Below are 18,079 nucleotides of genomic sequence, written 5' to 3' on the forward strand. Positions count from 1 at the left end.
TTGTTGACGATATGAAAAACCTAGGCTCAAAATCATAGGAAAAAACACATTGAATGTTTTAGCCAACAATGTATCTTTTGAGAATTTGTTCAACATATTCAGACTCAGTTTCTTTTGGTGTAAAATGTATCTTTTGAAAATATTTTTATACAAAACGGTTTTTGTTTGGTTCTATTAAAAATTCCTAATAATGGTGGCAATTTGGAGAGAAAAGTAGTGGTGGTTTTGGTAGTAGTGATGCATGATCAAAGATTGTAATGGCAGTAATAATGGGTGGGAGGTGGCTGGTGATGATGGCAACGGCTAAAAAGTGGCCAAGAATTTTTGGAGATCAACCATTGGTGATTGGTGGTGAATGATAAGCAAGCAAGTAGTGGATGTTATGTAGATGCTAGGTCCAATGGCAACTAATGGCCAATAGTTGGTGGTGGGGGCAGTTGGCAACTAGTGTCAATGGTTGGTAGCAGTGGTTGGGCCTAAGCCGCCAAGCTAATAGTGGCAATGCTTGTTTGCAAAGTGGAGGTGGGGGTAGTGGTGGCATAGAGGAGATGAAAAGTTAAGGATGGTAGAGATGAAATAAATACTTCTTTTTCTTTCGATTTTTTAAAATATTTTTTATAAGCATCATTTTATTTTTCACATTTTAGTGTAATTTTTTGTTCACCACAAAAAATAATTATCGTTGATTTTTTTTTTTAGTTACATTGAATATCAAAACTTATTTTGTTGAAAACATATTAAATTGAAACAAAGAAACCTTTTAGTCAAACATTGTAATTGAGTTTAGTTGATATGTAAAAAAATAAAAAGTCAACATTTACTTATGATTGAATTGCCGCTAATCGGTGACACCCAAGTTTTAAATCCCCACTTCATCAACTATTGAATTCAAAAAAAAAAAAAAAAGTCTGGTAAGGCCCAAAGGTATAATTTGTAATCTTTCTGTGCTTAATCTCAGCCCAAATAATTTAGCTGAGGTTTAAACAGTGTTGACGGATCCCTTTCATCCAAAGTTTCAAACCATTGTGGGCCTTACATAAAATAATCCTTCATTGCCGACATTAATTCCACCCGACCAATCTGGTTCTACTCGAACCGGGCCCATTTACATGCTGGACTTCATACATAATATATTTGTATTTGTAACCTATAGAATTTTTTTTAGAGAGAGTTTCAACCTATGACGTCTGCTTCTGATAATAGTTTTTTATTATTAAACCAAGACACTAATCAGTTTTGGTGTAGGCGGAGATTGAACCCCAGATCTCTTATACAACCATCAGAGACTTTACCAGTTAAGTTAATTGGAACCCACTATAGCCCATAGAATTGAAATACCACTTAGTCAAAAAAAAAAAAAAAAAAAAATTGAAATACTATAACAAGACGCGGAAACGATCAAAACCGCTGATCCATTTCAACTAACAAAATCAAACCGTTAATAAACGCAATAATTTGAATTAAATTAGAATTAATAAATAAATAGTAGTTAGAGCTTTTTTTTTTTTTTTTTTTTTTTTTTTTTTAGAGTTTAGTAGTTAGAACTTAGAACCGACTAATCCTAGCCACATAATTTGTGCTATAATGCCACATAATTTGTGAATTCACATGAAGGAAAATGTATTTAGTATTAAATGATATCATGTCAGCAGTATTAAAATTCAGTAAATATAAGACATGTTAGCAAAAATTAACTATCCTATTAACAAATGAAAGATGTGTCAATGGGTATTTTTTTTACATACATGTTATATATCTCTTATTTTTTAAATTTTAATACAGATAACATAGTATTATTTGATACAAAATATTTTCTTTTATATAGTAACACACCTTTATCATTCACAACTCATCACATTCCACAAATTACGGCACAAATCATTTATTTGTTGCATCATTCAGTCAGAACATGCGGTACCCGAATCCAAATTCCCCGCAACCACGTAGACTTAATATAGAAAGAAAAAAAAAATGGAAAGAATCTGGAAGTTTCCACGTTGTCCTCGTCGTCTTTACCTAACCCAAAAATAAGTAAAGACACATTTGGGTCTTTACGGAGGCTCCGTAGTTCTTCCAAACTCGGTCTCTCATGAACACCAATTCTTCTCTAATTCAACTTCGCGGTCAGTATTTTATTCCAATCTCAATCTTTACATTGCTTTTTTTTTTTTTTTTTTAAATAATTTATTTATTTTTGTTTATTTGTTTTCGTTGCCCTAGTTTTTAAATTTCAATTATATGATCTGCCTGTGATAATATTAGGATTCAAAATTAGGAATTATAGCCAAAAAAAAAAAAAAAAATTTGCGTTGTTTGAATTGGAAATTTACTTGATCTGATTGATATCTGCTGGACGTAAGAGATTTAGGGTTTTAAGATTTGAGGTGGGTTTTGATTCGTTTTGTTTTTAATTTCTGATTTTTATCTGATTCCAGATTTAAAATTTTCATTTTGATGATCGCTAATTCTCTTGGTATTTGAGGTGGGTTTGATTAGATTAGACAACTTACATAGATTTGATATTTTTATTGTAATCAGGGTTTTTGTTTTGTGTTTTGTTGTCTTTTCTGCTATGTGGTTTTGGGGTTTTCTTGTAGCATTGTGGTGTTGATTTTTTGGGTTTGTGTCAATACAGGCTTTTAAAAGTTTGTAGTTTTTTTTGAGCTTTCAAGATGACAAGTGGATTTGGGGAATCAACTAGTGTGCCACCCCAAACCCCGTCTTGCTCGGGCAATAACGCCAATGATGCAGGGGATTTTGAATGCAATATCTGCTTTGAGTTAGCTCAGGACCCAATTGTGACACTTTGCGGTCACCTCTTCTGTTGGCCGTGTCTGTACAGATGGCTCCATCATCACTCTCATTCCCAGGAATGCCCGGTTTGCAAGGCAATCGTAGAAGAGGAAAAATTGGTTCCTCTATATGGACGGGGCAAAACACAGACTGACCCACGAGCAAAGTCGTATCCGGGTATTGACATTCCTAACCGCCCGGCTGGTCAAAGGCCTGCAACTGCTCCTCCCCCGGAACCAAATCAGTTTAACTTTAGTAATTATGGGTTTGGATTGGTAGGGGGTTTTATGCCAATGGCGTCTGCGAGGATTGGTAACTTCACACTGGCTACTGCTTTTGGTGGTCTGATTCCATCCTTATTCAATGTTCAGTTTCAGGGCTTCCCGGATGCTACTGTGTATGGGCAGACTTCTGGTTATCCCTATGGGTTTAATACGTTTCAGGGGGGCCATACCCACAGGTTCCCACAGCCAATCCATCGAGGACAGCATGCTGATAATGTTTTGAAGAATCTTCTTTTGATGATTGGTGTTTTTGTGATCATCGCTCTCCTTTGTTGGTAATTTGTTTTGCCTTTTAAACTTAACTTATGAAGGCTTATTACAATTTACATGATATGTATGTATATACATTAGCTGCTTGGTGAGTTCATTTTGTGGTCGTCGGTTTGGTGTTATTGACATCTGAAAAATGGCCTTGTATGATTTTCATTAATAGCCTTCAAAATCTCTATCACTCCTCTCTCTTCGGTGTGTGCATCTGTTATGGCCTTCTAACTTCTTCTTCCTCCTAGGGATGGTGCATTGCAGATCTATGTGATTAAGTTGCCATCTTTCATATGATACTTTAGTTTGAATTTGGCATATCTACTTGCAATTGACATTTGTACAGTGAAGCTTTTTCAAAGAAATTATTGTGTACTCTCGGAGTACCATAAATGCGTAGTCCCTCCTCTCACATGAATGGTGGGTCCCACTAATTAAATTCATAGTGGGACCCACCATTCATGTGAGAGGGGGATTATACATTTATGGTACTCCGGGAGTACCTAATAATTTTCCTTTTCAAATAGGTAAACATTATTAATCAATGTTTTTTATGCAAAATTTTTCCAGGAGATTCTTATTGCATCAAGTTTACTGGTTTTGATACTTAACATGCTTTTGGAATGGTTATATTTACATTTAAACAAATCAAAGAATGGTGTTCTTATTCTTGCAATAATTAGAGAACTGTTATGTACAATTGGAAACAATGTTGTTGGCACCTCTTTGTTAGCTTGTTGCAGAATGATGTTTTTGTAATCATACCATCCGCAGTTGTGGGACTGACTGAGGGTCATGGATAGTGGAGGATTGGAAAATATTTTTGTATTATTTGTTGGGTGGGGAAAATAAGTTTTTGATTTTGAAATCTGGAGAGGGAAAGGCCAGATTTGGCTAACATCATTCCTGGACATAGTCTCATAGGTCTTGAATCAGTAAGAGAGGTGCAAAATTAGTAGATATACTATAAAGCCAGTTAGCATATGTGTTGTCTTGGGTTCAGAACTTCTAGCCAGCATCATGGTGTCATCCCAAGGGATTGTGTGTGGGGAATTGGGTAATTACACACACCTGAGGAATAGTTTGGTGCTCGAAGAGTTCTGTTAGTATTTAAAATAAAACTTAAAAAATTAAAACACATGTTGTCTTCTTTCACTCAATGAATTTTCCATTGTGAAACTCATCTCTATGCCAACTTCAATTTGGATTCTCAGAAATGTGTCTCTTATAGAAGGGAAGACAACAATGTTGGTGTTTTTCACCAGCAACTAACACAATACATTTGAATGTTTTTAATCTTAATGGTTTTGAAATACGATATTGAGTTTGGATGAGCGTGGAACTGCATGGTACTCAAAAAGTGAACAATGCTGGTGGTTTTTGTGTTACATGTCTTGTAAACAGTACTGAAATTCTGTGGCTGGCTGGTGCAGTAGCACTTGTATTGTTACTTGCTGGTGACTGTCCATGTTTTTTAAAGATGCAAGATGCAGCAAAATGATAAACAGATGGATGTTCTCGATTTCCTACACCCTATCACTCCTCTTTTCTTCTAAACTATTGTCTTATTAGTTCTTCATAGAACCAAGAATGTATGACACTGTAATTATGTCCAACTCCTATCATTCCATGGATGATTTCTACTAATGTGCTTGCTCTTTGATTAAAGAACTCAACTGACAATAAAATTGAGATTCAATTTCTGGAAAATTTATATTAGCTGCATAAATGGATTTGGATCCATCCTTGTTAGTGTCCCTATGAAATTGATGCAGTCACGTGTTAAAAGTAGTGGATACTGTGGATAAATTGGATACCGTGATAGGAATAAATTGGATATGTACGGTTCTTAAAAATGTTCACTCTTTCAGTGAAGAACTCAACTGACAATAAAATTGAGATTCCATTGCTGGTTCTCGTTCTAAATTGTATTGGTGCAAGATGGATGGTTAGGAATGAACCAGGCAATAGCTCTGGTGTCCACGAGTTTATGGGCCATCCCATTTGTGCTTTAAACCTGACCGACGTCGGATGTGAATTCAGAGAGGAAAAAATAAAACCTCAAGTCGTTAACGCGTTTTTGTCAGATGGGTCTTTAACTTTTTCACCAGTCTGGTGTGAAGTATGACCTGGTAACATATTCTCACACAAAGAGGGCCAATGCACCAGAGGTTGCATTAGTCTGTCATCAGATAAGATGCCCCTTGCTTTGTTCTGCCTTTATATGAACGTACTGCATACTGGCACAGGGCTTGAACATGATGTACAGTAAAAACCAGTTGTTGGTCTCGCATCATTTTCAGTCATGACAGGTTGACAGGTGAAATGTCTTGCTCTTTTCCTTTGCGATATAGTAAGCAACTTCAATTGTGAATCACTTCTAAATTCTAAAATCAAGATTGACAAAAGTAGGATATGCATGCAGCATACTATTAGAACGATTATTTATGGAGAGCTTTTTTTTTTTTTTTTTTTTTTTGAGTTGCAACAACTTATGATTTGCTCTTGATGATTACAATTTATCATTAGACCAAAATACCAATTGGTATTTTTTGTAAGTGGGGATTGAATATTCGAACCCCAAATATTTTATTCGATAACAATAAACTTTACTAGTTGAACTAACTAAAATCTTTGTTTTATGAAAAAATATCTTGTTATGTTGTAAATGAGATTTTTTTTTTCTCTCTCTTTTGAGGGACATTGTCAAAGTAGTTTGTAACATTTAAATTTCATATCCTAATGTCCAATTAGGAAAGTTAAACACATAAGTTATCATTTATTGTCCAATCAATCATGCCATGTCACAAAACATTTTTTTGGGCTAAATCCCTATTTTCTCACTTTTTTATTTTTTATTTTTTTATTCATTAAAAGAACTGAAATACCATAAATAATTTTCTACTTTCATGAAGAAAAGAGAATAAATTGAGTCATTGACTACAGATTAACTTACCATAATAAGTGAAAGGTTACAAATAATTCATGATGTAACTTAATGCGAATAGTTAGATATTTTGTTTGTTGCATTTAAAACCTAACCACAAGTTATAAAATGAACTCTTTTTTTTAATAACCTAATAGTAAATACAATCGAGAGTGGGGACGTGAACTCTAGTTTTCTTTGTAAACAACAGTAGACAATATTACTAAATTATAAAACTCTTAGCAAATAAACTATGAGGTTATGGCAAGCATTAAAAGATTAATGAGGTGAAGATATAACACAGCCATCCTGCAAAAGAATATAGAACAAAGCCATGTGCTCTAGAGCCTAGTCCAACTTTAATTATTATCAATGGTTTGCCTTCTTTTTGCAATGATCAATCACATGCAATGTTTATAGGATTGTCACAGGACACTAAAATGGCATAAACTCCCTCTATCACATATCTTGCCTAGCTGTTTAGAAGATATTTGTTATGAAAATGAGAGTGGATAACAATATGTTGTTTTCTCCCTTTTTTTCTTCTAACAATAATGAGACACGTTTTAAAATTTTGCATGTCTCCTTGTTATAGTTTCTGCCACCTTTCTAACTTTTGTTTGGCTTTAAAATTTTAGTGGATGACAAAATTTATAGTACTAGAAGAAAAATTCTGACGCTAGATCAAAATCTTGGCCACCTGTGAGTTTTGAATTTTTTTTTTTTTAATTGTTAAGAATCTTGTGATTCAATAATATTGTATGTTTTACTTCGAAGACTTAGGGTTTAAATCGCTTTTTCCTTTTCATTGTAATTTATAACTATCAAATTATTACAAAAAAGAGAAAAAGAATTGCTTCTAATTATCAAAATCTTTAAAGAAAAATTGTGTACATTTATTCTTTATTATTTTATTTTTTGTACATAGCATTTCCAAAAAAGAAAAACCAAAGAAAAATTTAAAGCAAAGCGAGGCTACTCGTCACCTCCTTATCCACCAAAGCTAAATTAAGAAGGGGATAGAAGAGAGGGATAGGATCAAGCAGTAACATTTTGAGATCTGTATAGACTGTATTCATCTCCCATGATCTAGTTGAGTTGACAACATTGACCAGAAAATTTGAAATGTGAAAAACAAAACAAAAATTGAAAATGTGGTTTCTGTTAGTTTAATATATAAAGTCTCTTAATAAGAGATATAAGATTCGAATTCTGTTTATATCAAAAATCAATTTGTGTTTTGATTTAATAATAAAAAATAACTATCAAAGAGAAAAATCAGTTGGTGTTAAACCAAAAATATATATTAAATTGGTAAAACCTTTTTCTTTTAGTTGTTTAAATTTTTTAAAAAGTATAATTGTACTTTAACTAAACTTTACTAATAAATAAATAAATTAACTTTCAACCAAAAAAAAATTACTAAACGCACTTTAGAGGTAAACGTGTTAAATGTTTCAATGTCATCTTATTTTCCGCGTAGATTGCCGTACTGTTTGATGACTTTGATCCCATTTTTCTTTTTTAATATTTTATGACTCCCACCAAACTTTTGTTCTGTCCGGCTTGTACGGTCCTGCTTTGTATATTTCAAAGGTCGAAGACCAAGAAGACCAAGAAGACTTGGCATTGTCAAGTTTCTGATTCTTTAATTGGAGTAGTTATCTTGCACGATGGTTGTTATAATTCTTCATTTTCACACCACCTTAAGGTTGTTTGAGGAGTTGAGGAAATTGAAAACTTTATGTTAGAAGTATTGTAGAAAAAAAAAAAGTTAAAACTAGCTATTTTTTTTTTTTTTTTTTGAAATAGAAAAAAAATAAAAATAAAAATGCTAAAAATACGGTAGAAAAAAAAATTCATCAACAGTGCAATGGGCCTATATTAAAAAAGAAGTTGTTTTTTACACAATTTATAGACTCGTATTAATAGTGCAATAGGACTCATTTTAGAAGCAAAAATATGTTTAAAAGTAAAATAAGTTGGCTTTCATCAAATCCCAAACACAACCTAGCGTTCTAAAAAAACAAGTAGGTTATAATGTTCTTTATATGAAATTCATGTGAGTTTTCTTGTTTACTTAAGGTACAAGAGCATTACCCTTCACAAAATATGAAGATAATTTTTCTACAATTGATGTGTGCATTGAATGTCATAGTAACTATTTAGCCGGCACGCCATGGCAATGCTGATTGCTGAATGAAAGCTGGGTCACGTTAGAGATTGCGTATGTCAATTTCTTGAAAAGGACATTTTACTTCCACAAGGACAATAATTAAGTAGGTCATTTGTGTGGATTTGGATCAGGCGATCAGCCAATTATTTGTGTTGTGACTTGTGAGAAGTAAAAGCTATCAAGGTAAAAAAAAAAAAAAAAAAAAATTAATTTAAGGTTGAAATTTAAAGTGAACTTTCTAAACCCTTGAGAGAATGAAAGTGATATTACATGGTGCAATAAGCTAACTAAACCAAAGCGCCCAATATTTCCACTCACTCTCACCCTTCTGTAGTCAAAATCTGGTAGCCGTAGGTACAAAAAAAACAAGTAGGTGTGTACAACTGTACATTTAATAGATAGAAAGATAGATACATGACATTTATCCAAAAAAGAAAAGAAAAGAAAAAATACATGACATCTACAAATGACTTGATTGAATTCACACTTACCAAAAAAAAAAAAAAAAAATCTACAAATGAATACACGGCAGCTTGTTAGCATTAGATAAAGATCTGTTTTTTCACTATAATTTTTTTTTTCTTCACTATAATCTTTATAAATGAAACTTTGGGATTAATTATATTTATAAACACTCCGCCTTAAAAATTTTACACATGAAAATTTGAAAACTTAAAATAATTTTCCTAATTTTAACAATTGTTTTAGTATGTAGTCTGCTTCTAAATATAAGATACGTAGGAAGATGACGTGTGCAAGTGAAAGAAAAAACCCATAGATAATGAGAAACTAGTAAGATTTGTTCATAGACTATAGAGGGGTTTCAAAGCTTATGGAGATGCAATAATTCTCATATAAGAGAGAGATTGTTAGATATATACATGTAAGTAGAAGTCCCATATAGCAAAAATATAAAGGAGTTGAGGAATTAATATACCATAATTGGGTCAAACTCACATTAGTGTCATTTTATCTTTCAATTTGAAATAAAATGATTAATAATTTCTTCATTGGTCTTTAGACCATAATTTATCAAATGGGACTCAATTTAGTTGATTTTCTCAATTCACATAAAACTAGATTGTGACCTAACAAGTGCTATATTAGGTATACTCATGTGAGTGGTAGTCCTACATAGAGAAAATATAAAAGAGCCGAAGAATTAATATAACACAATTAGGTTTAAAATCATAGATTTGAATTTTTAGGTCAAGTAGTGTCTCTATATATTATATTAATTAGCTTGTAACCATTGCATATGCATGGGATGAGATACGTACATTCACAAATAAGCATAACTAAATGCATATTAAAATTTTACCAAGTTTATATATAATATATAATATTTGTATATTTGAAATATAAAATAGCTACTTATAAAATAAATATAAGTTTATTTGAAACAAATAAGAAAAAAGTTCATTCATTGTTATCCATGAAATTCTCAATTTTATTTGTCCAACCACTATTGATAACAAATGTTATTAATTTTGTTTTGTCCTAGAGTTTAGTTTACGTTGATTTAGTTTTGGTCTATAGATAAGAACGAAACCTAAGCTGAATCCTAAATCCAACATAAATATAAATTCCATTTTCGTTATTATTTATGTAAGGACATGATTCTCAAACGGCCCAACAATGACGTTGGGCTCGCACGTGAAGGATCCCTCACAATAAGATTTATAGAGAGTGGGCTTGAAAGGCTAGCGTTGGGTCACAGGACGTTGGTCCAAACCGGACTTTAGGGAAACTCAGATAAGAAAAGGCTTCAGCCTGGATATCCAAGCCCTACAGCTTTGTAACTTGAGGGATTGGACTCCTCGGATCATGTCCGAGGAGCACTAATGTCTTTCTCCGGTTACCCGGCGGTGGGTTTTTCGTGGTGGTGTGCATATATTGTCCGGGCATTCTCATCCCTGGAGTTTTTCCCAGGAAGTGAGATGGGGATCTGCCCCTTTTCTGATTAGTTTACCTTTCCTTTTATACCAGCCTACGTTCGTTGTCCCTCGTCCACGTGTAGGGTCAACTTTTCTAAGACTGCTATTTGTCCCGTCAGTCTAATCCCAGAATTGTTGGGGATGGTTGATAAAGCCTGAGAATTTGGTTTAGGTGCAGAATCTTATCTGGAAAGGGTAGTAAGGGTAACTTACCCAAGATATTTTAGATCTTACAAATTTGTTCCTTTACCTCTTTTTTATCCCTCTTCTTAAGGGAGTTTTGGGTCTGCCGAGGACTAAACTGTCCTCGGCTGCATCTCTGGGCCATCTTCGGCCTTATATTTTTGAACTTGGGCCATAACCTTTTTCGGCTTGGGCCTGTGGATTCTCCATGAGCAAGTGGGCCTAGCCCATAAATGATTAGGCCCCACAATTTATTTTTAAAAATTTTCTCAATCTTCATTGTCAACAATCATGTTAATACATTGTCAATATCAAACCAAACATTTCTTTTTCCTTTTCCTTTTTATTTTTGATTCTTCAACTTTTGCACTAACAACTCACTTGGAACAAAATTTAAAAAATTATATAGGCCAAAAGGCACAAAATTAGACTCAAATTGAAAATCTAATTGGATTTTTTTATTTTTAACTCTTTGATTTTTGTACTAAACTCTTATAAATTAAGTAGAAAATATCTTCACCAAAATTATATATATATATATATATATATATATGATGGACAAAATTTGACTATAAAATTGGTTGTAGTTTAATACTACAACTTTACTCAATAAAATAGATATTACTATATATTTTGAAAATCTAACTGTTAAATTGTATGTTCTTTACGCTCTTAATACATATGTTAAATTTTATGTTAATAAGATATTATTTAGTATATGATCTATAAGCTTATATTTTATACATAATTTTAAATTATAAAAACTTGCAATATAAACAACTTATTGATAACATAACTATTAATTTTTAATTTTCTAGAAATTTTGTAATTATAGAGAATATAAAAAGAATATATAATCCAACAGTGAATTTGTCAAAATTCAGATTCAATAAAAAAATATTGAATAAGGTTATAGTTTGAAGTTATGATCAATTTTGTAACTAAATTTTTTCTATATATAATTTCTAGTCTTCTCAAGAATGCGTGAAACCTGACATATAGGAAAAGCTTACCGATGAGGCAAAGCTAATAGAACTTGTTCGTGGTCCATAGTGACTCAAAAGACTGGTAAAAGAGACTTGTATGTGGTCTACACTCTACAGCGGCGAGGTCTCAAAACCCTTTGAAAATGCACATTGTTTTGGACTAACATTTTCAAATCTGGAATGCTAGTAATTATATAGTAATGTCCTAATTTTCTCCGTTCCTTGTTTGAAATTACCGACTTAATTGATTAATACGTTTAGGCACAGCAGCACCAGTAGAACTCTTTTTTTTTTTTTTGGCAAAAGATGATTCATTAACAAACTAAAAATAAACAAGAGAGCTTATCAAAAAAAAATAAAAATAAAAAATAAACAAAAGGTCATCTTCATATCCAGTTAAAATACACCCCATTGAGGTCATCTTCATACACATCAATCGTGTCCACGACGGACCAGTAGAACTCCTTTTCATGTACTTAAGTACTTTCATATATAGTGATTGTTTCGCAAGTGGACACAGTGGAGACAACGTTATATCAATATAAAGCTCCTATAATTGCTGGGCAAATGGGCTGACTTTTTGGACGTTCTTGACCCACCATTGATGTCGGTCTGTACTCACTACTCTGTAAACAAACCTAGAGGCTCACACAGTCTTCATAATTAAAAATATAAAAAAATATATCCCCAGTAAAATACAAAAAAGTCAAAAGGATTTTTTAAAAAGAACATGAATGATGAGCCTCTCTTTTTTCCTTATACTTTCTTTTACTACACCTTTTTTTTTTGTCCTTTGAAGCTAGAACCGACGACATGAAATTGCTGATCAAAGCAATGGCTAGTGTTCACTTTTGAAATTGACCCACCTGTCAGTGAAACAAATGTCGCATGCGCGCAGTACATGAGGTAACTTCTCTTTGATATATTGGTCCTTTAAAACTAGAACCGACATGAGGAAATTGCTGATCAAAGCAATTGTGTTCCCTTTTAAAATTGGTCTTGATATTTTGATAACTGTGTGTGTAACCGGGTTGCTCTTCTATACATATATAAACACCCAAAAAAGCTGCTATATTATTCCAAGAAAAAAAAAAAAAAGGAAAAAGCAACCAAGACAAAAAGGAAATTTAAACGACTAACCAATTCTAATATTGAAGTCACCCTAATAATTGGAAGGTGTGTTTTGGGGGCCAATTGCCATGTTTAGCACATGGTACGGTTCATTTAAAAATGCATCAATGAAACCATAGTAATGGTGGATGTATTCTCCACCTTTTCTGTTAAAAAGCAAACAATTTATTGAAGCGCATATGAGGTGCACATGCTATTCAATGATATAGAGCAGTTTGTATTTTTAGAAGTTAATTAATGGAAAGCATATAGTCTTTCTATTCAATTCAATAATATAATAGAAATGCTATGTCTACAACATTTCTACAACATTTTTACAACAAATCCTAAGTGGCAAGTTGTTACTGGTTGTTTTTGTTGGGGCAAAAAAGTAATCTTAGTGTTAGTTTTAAATTTGAACCAATAACGACTAACCACCCATGATTTGTTGTAAAAATGTTGTAAAAATGTTGTAGACGTAGCATCTCTCATAATATAATATAGTTGAGGTTATATTATTAAGTCGATGATACTATATTTACTCTCCCTATCAACTTAATAGTTAGAAAAAAAAAAAGGTGGGGCGAATAAGTAATGTTGAAAAGGGGAAATATGACAATAGGGAGGAGTAAAATTAATTTAGGCTCCTTAAAAGACAAGGAAAATGTTTTTTTTGCCTATATATATATTTTTGATAATTTAAGAATTACAACGGGAGAAAAGGGGTTTGAACACTGAATGTCTCCAATTTAAAAATATCAAGAGTTGCCAGTCAGTTGAGTTACAAAACTCTTAACTATGGTAGTATAATTAGCTTTAGGGCAAATTACAACTTATCCATATATGATTTGACTGAAATTTAGGCTGCCTACATGTAGTTTAAAATTTGACACTTTACTTATCTGAGGTTTGACCAAAATTTAAGTTGTCTACCTGTGGTTTGAAATTCCATGATGCAAGTATTTCGATTGATAGTTTTTATCTTATTTGATCTTGTATTTTTATGTTTTTTTTTTTTTTGGAGGAGAGAGATATAAAAGTGCAACAAAACTACATATTTAGCTCTGTTTTTAAGTAGGTTATGAAAATCTAATTGAGCTAATCTCAAATGGGTAAAATTTCAAATTTCAAATCACAAATAGTCAACTTAAATTTTGGACAAACTCTAAATAAGTAAATTGTAATTTGCCTTTAACTTTATAATGTATTTAAGTCTTTGATGTTAACTAGTGCTAACCGCAAGAGCCGGTCTTGATTGTGGCCAAGGGAATAACCCATTTGGCTAGAGTTTCAGGGTGGAAAGATAATGAACTCGAGTCCAAGGAAAGTAGATTATCAACTCAGCATGTGGCAGGACCAACAGAAGAGACCCCTGCAACGTTTCATTAATGACATTATTGATTATACACTTTGATCAAAGTTATTGATTGTACAACTCTTACTTTGTTGAATAAGGTTGTAAATGGTAGAACCAAGTACAACTCTTACATGTTGTTTAAAATTTAACACTTTATTTGTCTGAGGTTTGACCAAAATTTAAGTTGCCTACTTGTGGTTTGAAATTCCATGATGCAAGTATTTCGATTAATAGTTTTTTATCTTATTTGATCTTGTATTTTTATGTTTTTTTTTTTTTTTTTTTTTTGGAGGAGAGAGATATAAAAGTGCAACAAAACTACATATTTAGCTCTGTTTTTAAGTAGGTTATGAAAATCTAATTGAGCTAATTTCAAATGGGTAAAATTTCAAAGCACAAATAGGCAATTTAAGTTTTGGCCAAACTCCAAATAAATAAATTGTAATTTGCCTTTAACTTTATAATGTATTTAAGTCTTTGATGTTAACTAGTGCTAACCGCAAGAGCCGGTCTTGATTGTGGCCAAGGGAATAACCCATTTGGCTAGAGTTTCAGGGTGGAAAGATAATGAACTCGGGTCCAAGGAAAGTACATTATCAATTCAGCATGTGGCAGGACCAACAAAAGAGACCCCTGCAACGTTTCATTAATGACATTATTGATTATACACTTTGATCAAAGTTATTGATGGTACAACTCTTACTTTGTTGAGTAAGGTTGTAAATGGTAGAACCAAGTACAATTTTTTAGATGCAATACATTAGAGTATTCTTATTTGGGATTTAAAAAAAGTTCTATTTTACAATCTTAAAATTTACTTTATTTATTTTATCATTTCATTTTATAACTTACCTAACATTTCAATTTCTATTTTTATATACAACTCATTAAAATAATATAAAATACAACATCAAATAATATAAAAAATCATATTTCTCTCTCTTATCTTACTTTTCTTTTTCCTCTCTTCACCTATCTCAATTAAAATAATAGTATTATTTTTACATCCAAATGAACAGTTGGTTCTATATATAAGAACCAACTGTTCACACGTTCTAAAATTTTTTAAGAACCCATACTCTGATGGAACAATATTTTTGAGGTTTTGGATGTAAACTAGCAACTAGAGGGTGTCTACACCCCAATGTGCTCTAAGATTTCCCGATTGAATTTAAATACGTAATTATATGGAATTTAATTCTTATTGGGAAAGATAACACTATATGTGTTGTATTAGTCAATACAGTCATGTGTTTGAGTTTAATTGTAAAAATTAATATATTATATTTAAGAAATTATACTTAAGTTTTACATGAGTATTAAAAAGACATCTTTTTGTTTAGGACAATCACTCCATTCTCATTTAGTAAATCAGGGTTGATTTCGTAAAAAGCATATTATAGGTTTAGGAAGTTCTTTCAAAAGGCCTTGATGGACATGTTACAAAATAGGAAACCTATAGTCCATGATCTATGAGATGTGAAAAAGCAAAAAAGTTTTTTTGACAAATGGACACTTATTAGAGAACAATGATGATCATCAATGAAATGCAAATACCAAATTTTATGTGGTAGAACATGGATAACGTTCCACAAAATTGTGGTAGTTCTATTATAACAGCTACAAGCAAGAGGACATTTTACAATGATTATCCGCATGTGTGTGTGTGTAAAAACTACAATAATGAGCTTAGGGTGTTTACTGTTTAGTGCATTTTCAAACCAATCAGGTTCCATGCATTCTCTCAAGGGCAACGTCCAAATATGATCCGTTTGTCTATTTTAATTTAGTGAAACTTTTAATCAAACACTAACCACTTTAGAAGAAGACAATTGAAAGGTCAACCCCCCCTCTCCTCATTTTGTAACTCTACATTAAAAAAAAAAAAAAAAAAAAAGAATAAAAAGATAGTATTTTATTAGAGTAGTAAATTACAACCATAACTTTCTTCTTTCTTTGTCTCTTTGGGTTTTTTGTTTAGTAATGAATCAAAATGTTAGGTGACAACTCACAAGCATGAAAAGAAAACCCGGCCCTTCTAGGCTTCTACTATTTTTATAGTTTGGCTGTCATTTTCTAACTAAAAAAAATGACCAACCAACTTTTTCTTCCTTCATTAACATTAATAAACATAATCCACCCAGGTGGCACCCTCTAGGTCCCACTTGGGCTCTACGTGGCCTCTCATTCTATTTACTATTTACTATTTACTCGACCTAATTAGCGCTGGGCCAGATTTGGTAGTACAATCAGATGAAGTGGCCAAGATTTAAGACATTAATTTTGGATGAGATTAGTGGTGTCTCATCAAGAGTCGTGAATGTTTGTATAAAATTCTTCGAGGTTAAGGGTCGTCAATGGGCCGGGTCGGGCCAGCCCGGCCCATTTTTACTTAGCCCATGGGCACAATGGGCTGGGCATAATGGGCTATTAACTAGTTAATGGGCCGGGTCGGGCTGGACCGAAAGAGAAAACCTCAGCCCATGACCCTGCCCATGGGCAATGCCCATTTTGTCTTTAGTGAGCTGGGCTATCGGGTTGAGCCTAATGGGTTACTCATGAGCTTGTGTTAGCATATTATTTTATTATTTTTATAAGGAAAGAATCAATTTTTTATAAGGGAATAATCAATCTATTTTTTAAAGGAAAGAATTAAAGAATTTAATACTTAATTACAAATTTTTTTACAGTCAAATCTATTTAATTTTTTATTTTGTTGATGGAAACCTATTTAAATTTTTTTATTTATTAAGGCTTTAAATAGTTTTTTATTTTTATCTTTAATAAAAAAAAAATGTCAAATGGTTAATTCAAATTTGCTAGACTACTAGAAAAATATATATTTAGTAAACTAAGTTTAGCACAATTACTTTGAGTATCTTAGTGGTTGAGGGAGTTCTATTAAGAAATTTCTCTATAATATCTCAAGATCAATCCTTCATACACTTCCTATATATTTTTGTTATGAATTATGAGTAATTGGGCTGGGCCAACGGGCTGGGCAACGGGTTGGGCTATTGGGCTAGCCCACCGGGTACCCATGGGCATAAAAATTAACCCACGGCCTGACCCACTGGGCTAATGGGCTACCCATGGGCCTCAATAACAACGGGCCGGGCTGCCCATTAGCCTGGTGGGCCGTCGGGTTTCTGGGTCGGGCTGTGGGCCGTGGGCTATTTGATGACCCTTATTCGAGGTGGACTTTGCATTAATGTCCCACGGAATATTCGGAACAAAAACAGGATATGTATATACAAGTAAGGAATTTTTTATGAGTAGATTTTTGGGAAAGATAAAACCGTGTGATTATCATATATATGGCATTCAGATTTTGGTCAAAAACAACAAAAGGGTAGTACATAGTAGTGCCTCATTAATTGGTCATTACCCAAATCCCCAGATTTCTGATTCAGTAAAACTTACCTATCTTATATATGTATGGAATAGAAGGTGAGTGAGTGAGACGCTGAGCTGAAGCTTTCCCTGACACGGATGGCTCAACTAGAGCGGGAGATGAAATGTCTTATACTATATTTGATTCGACTCAAAAATGGGATTTGGGTTTGCCTTACTATATTTAATTCGAAGCAATAATGGTGGGATTGGGTTGGGAGTATCAACTATGGAGTATGGATCGTAATATGGTTATCGAGACCTCCTCCTTTTGTTTTGGTAGTACTACTTGTGAGGACTTTCAAAACTACTCCAAAACACACAAAACAACACCAAAAAATGGAAGAGAAAAACTCTTTTTGGTCCATTAATTGTACGTGAAAGATAATTAACTACTCTTTAAGTTATCAACTGTCGTATTCGAAAGATCTGTGAATTAAATTTTGTCACTTTTAGATCATAAGAATTGCATTGTAAATGATGTGCTGGTTATTTAGTGATCTTTTAACACTAATTTGGTGCATACCAATTATGTCAAAGCAGATTAGTTAGGTATCCTAAAAACACAAATACAAAAGTGAATTTATATACTACGGTACACTATATATGCCTCGTGAAATTTATTTACTTTACTCTGAGAGAGAATGTGTGTGTGCGCGCTGAGTTTGTTAAG

At 32.7% G+C, this 18,079-nt stretch overlaps 1 protein-coding gene across 1 annotated transcript; it reads left to right on the plus strand.

Moving 5' to 3' along the window:
* Nucleotides 1-1,955: 1,955 nt before the first annotated feature.
* On the plus strand, nucleotides 1,956-3,528 carry LOC126732605 (uncharacterized). The gene is made up of 2 exons (XM_050435549.1): nucleotides 1,956-2,123; nucleotides 2,636-3,528. The coding sequence occupies exon 2, from the start codon at nucleotides 2,673-2,675 to the stop codon at nucleotides 3,354-3,356; it is 684 nt and encodes a 227-aa protein (XP_050291506.1). The 5' UTR covers nucleotides 1,956-2,123; nucleotides 2,636-2,672; the 3' UTR covers nucleotides 3,357-3,528.
* Nucleotides 3,529-18,079: the final 14,551 nt, after the last annotated feature.

Source organism: Quercus robur, chromosome 6 (genome assembly GCF_932294415.1).
Source record: "Quercus robur chromosome 6, dhQueRobu3.1, whole genome shotgun sequence".
Classification (NCBI taxonomy): Eukaryota; Viridiplantae; Streptophyta; class Magnoliopsida; order Fagales; family Fagaceae; genus Quercus; species Quercus robur.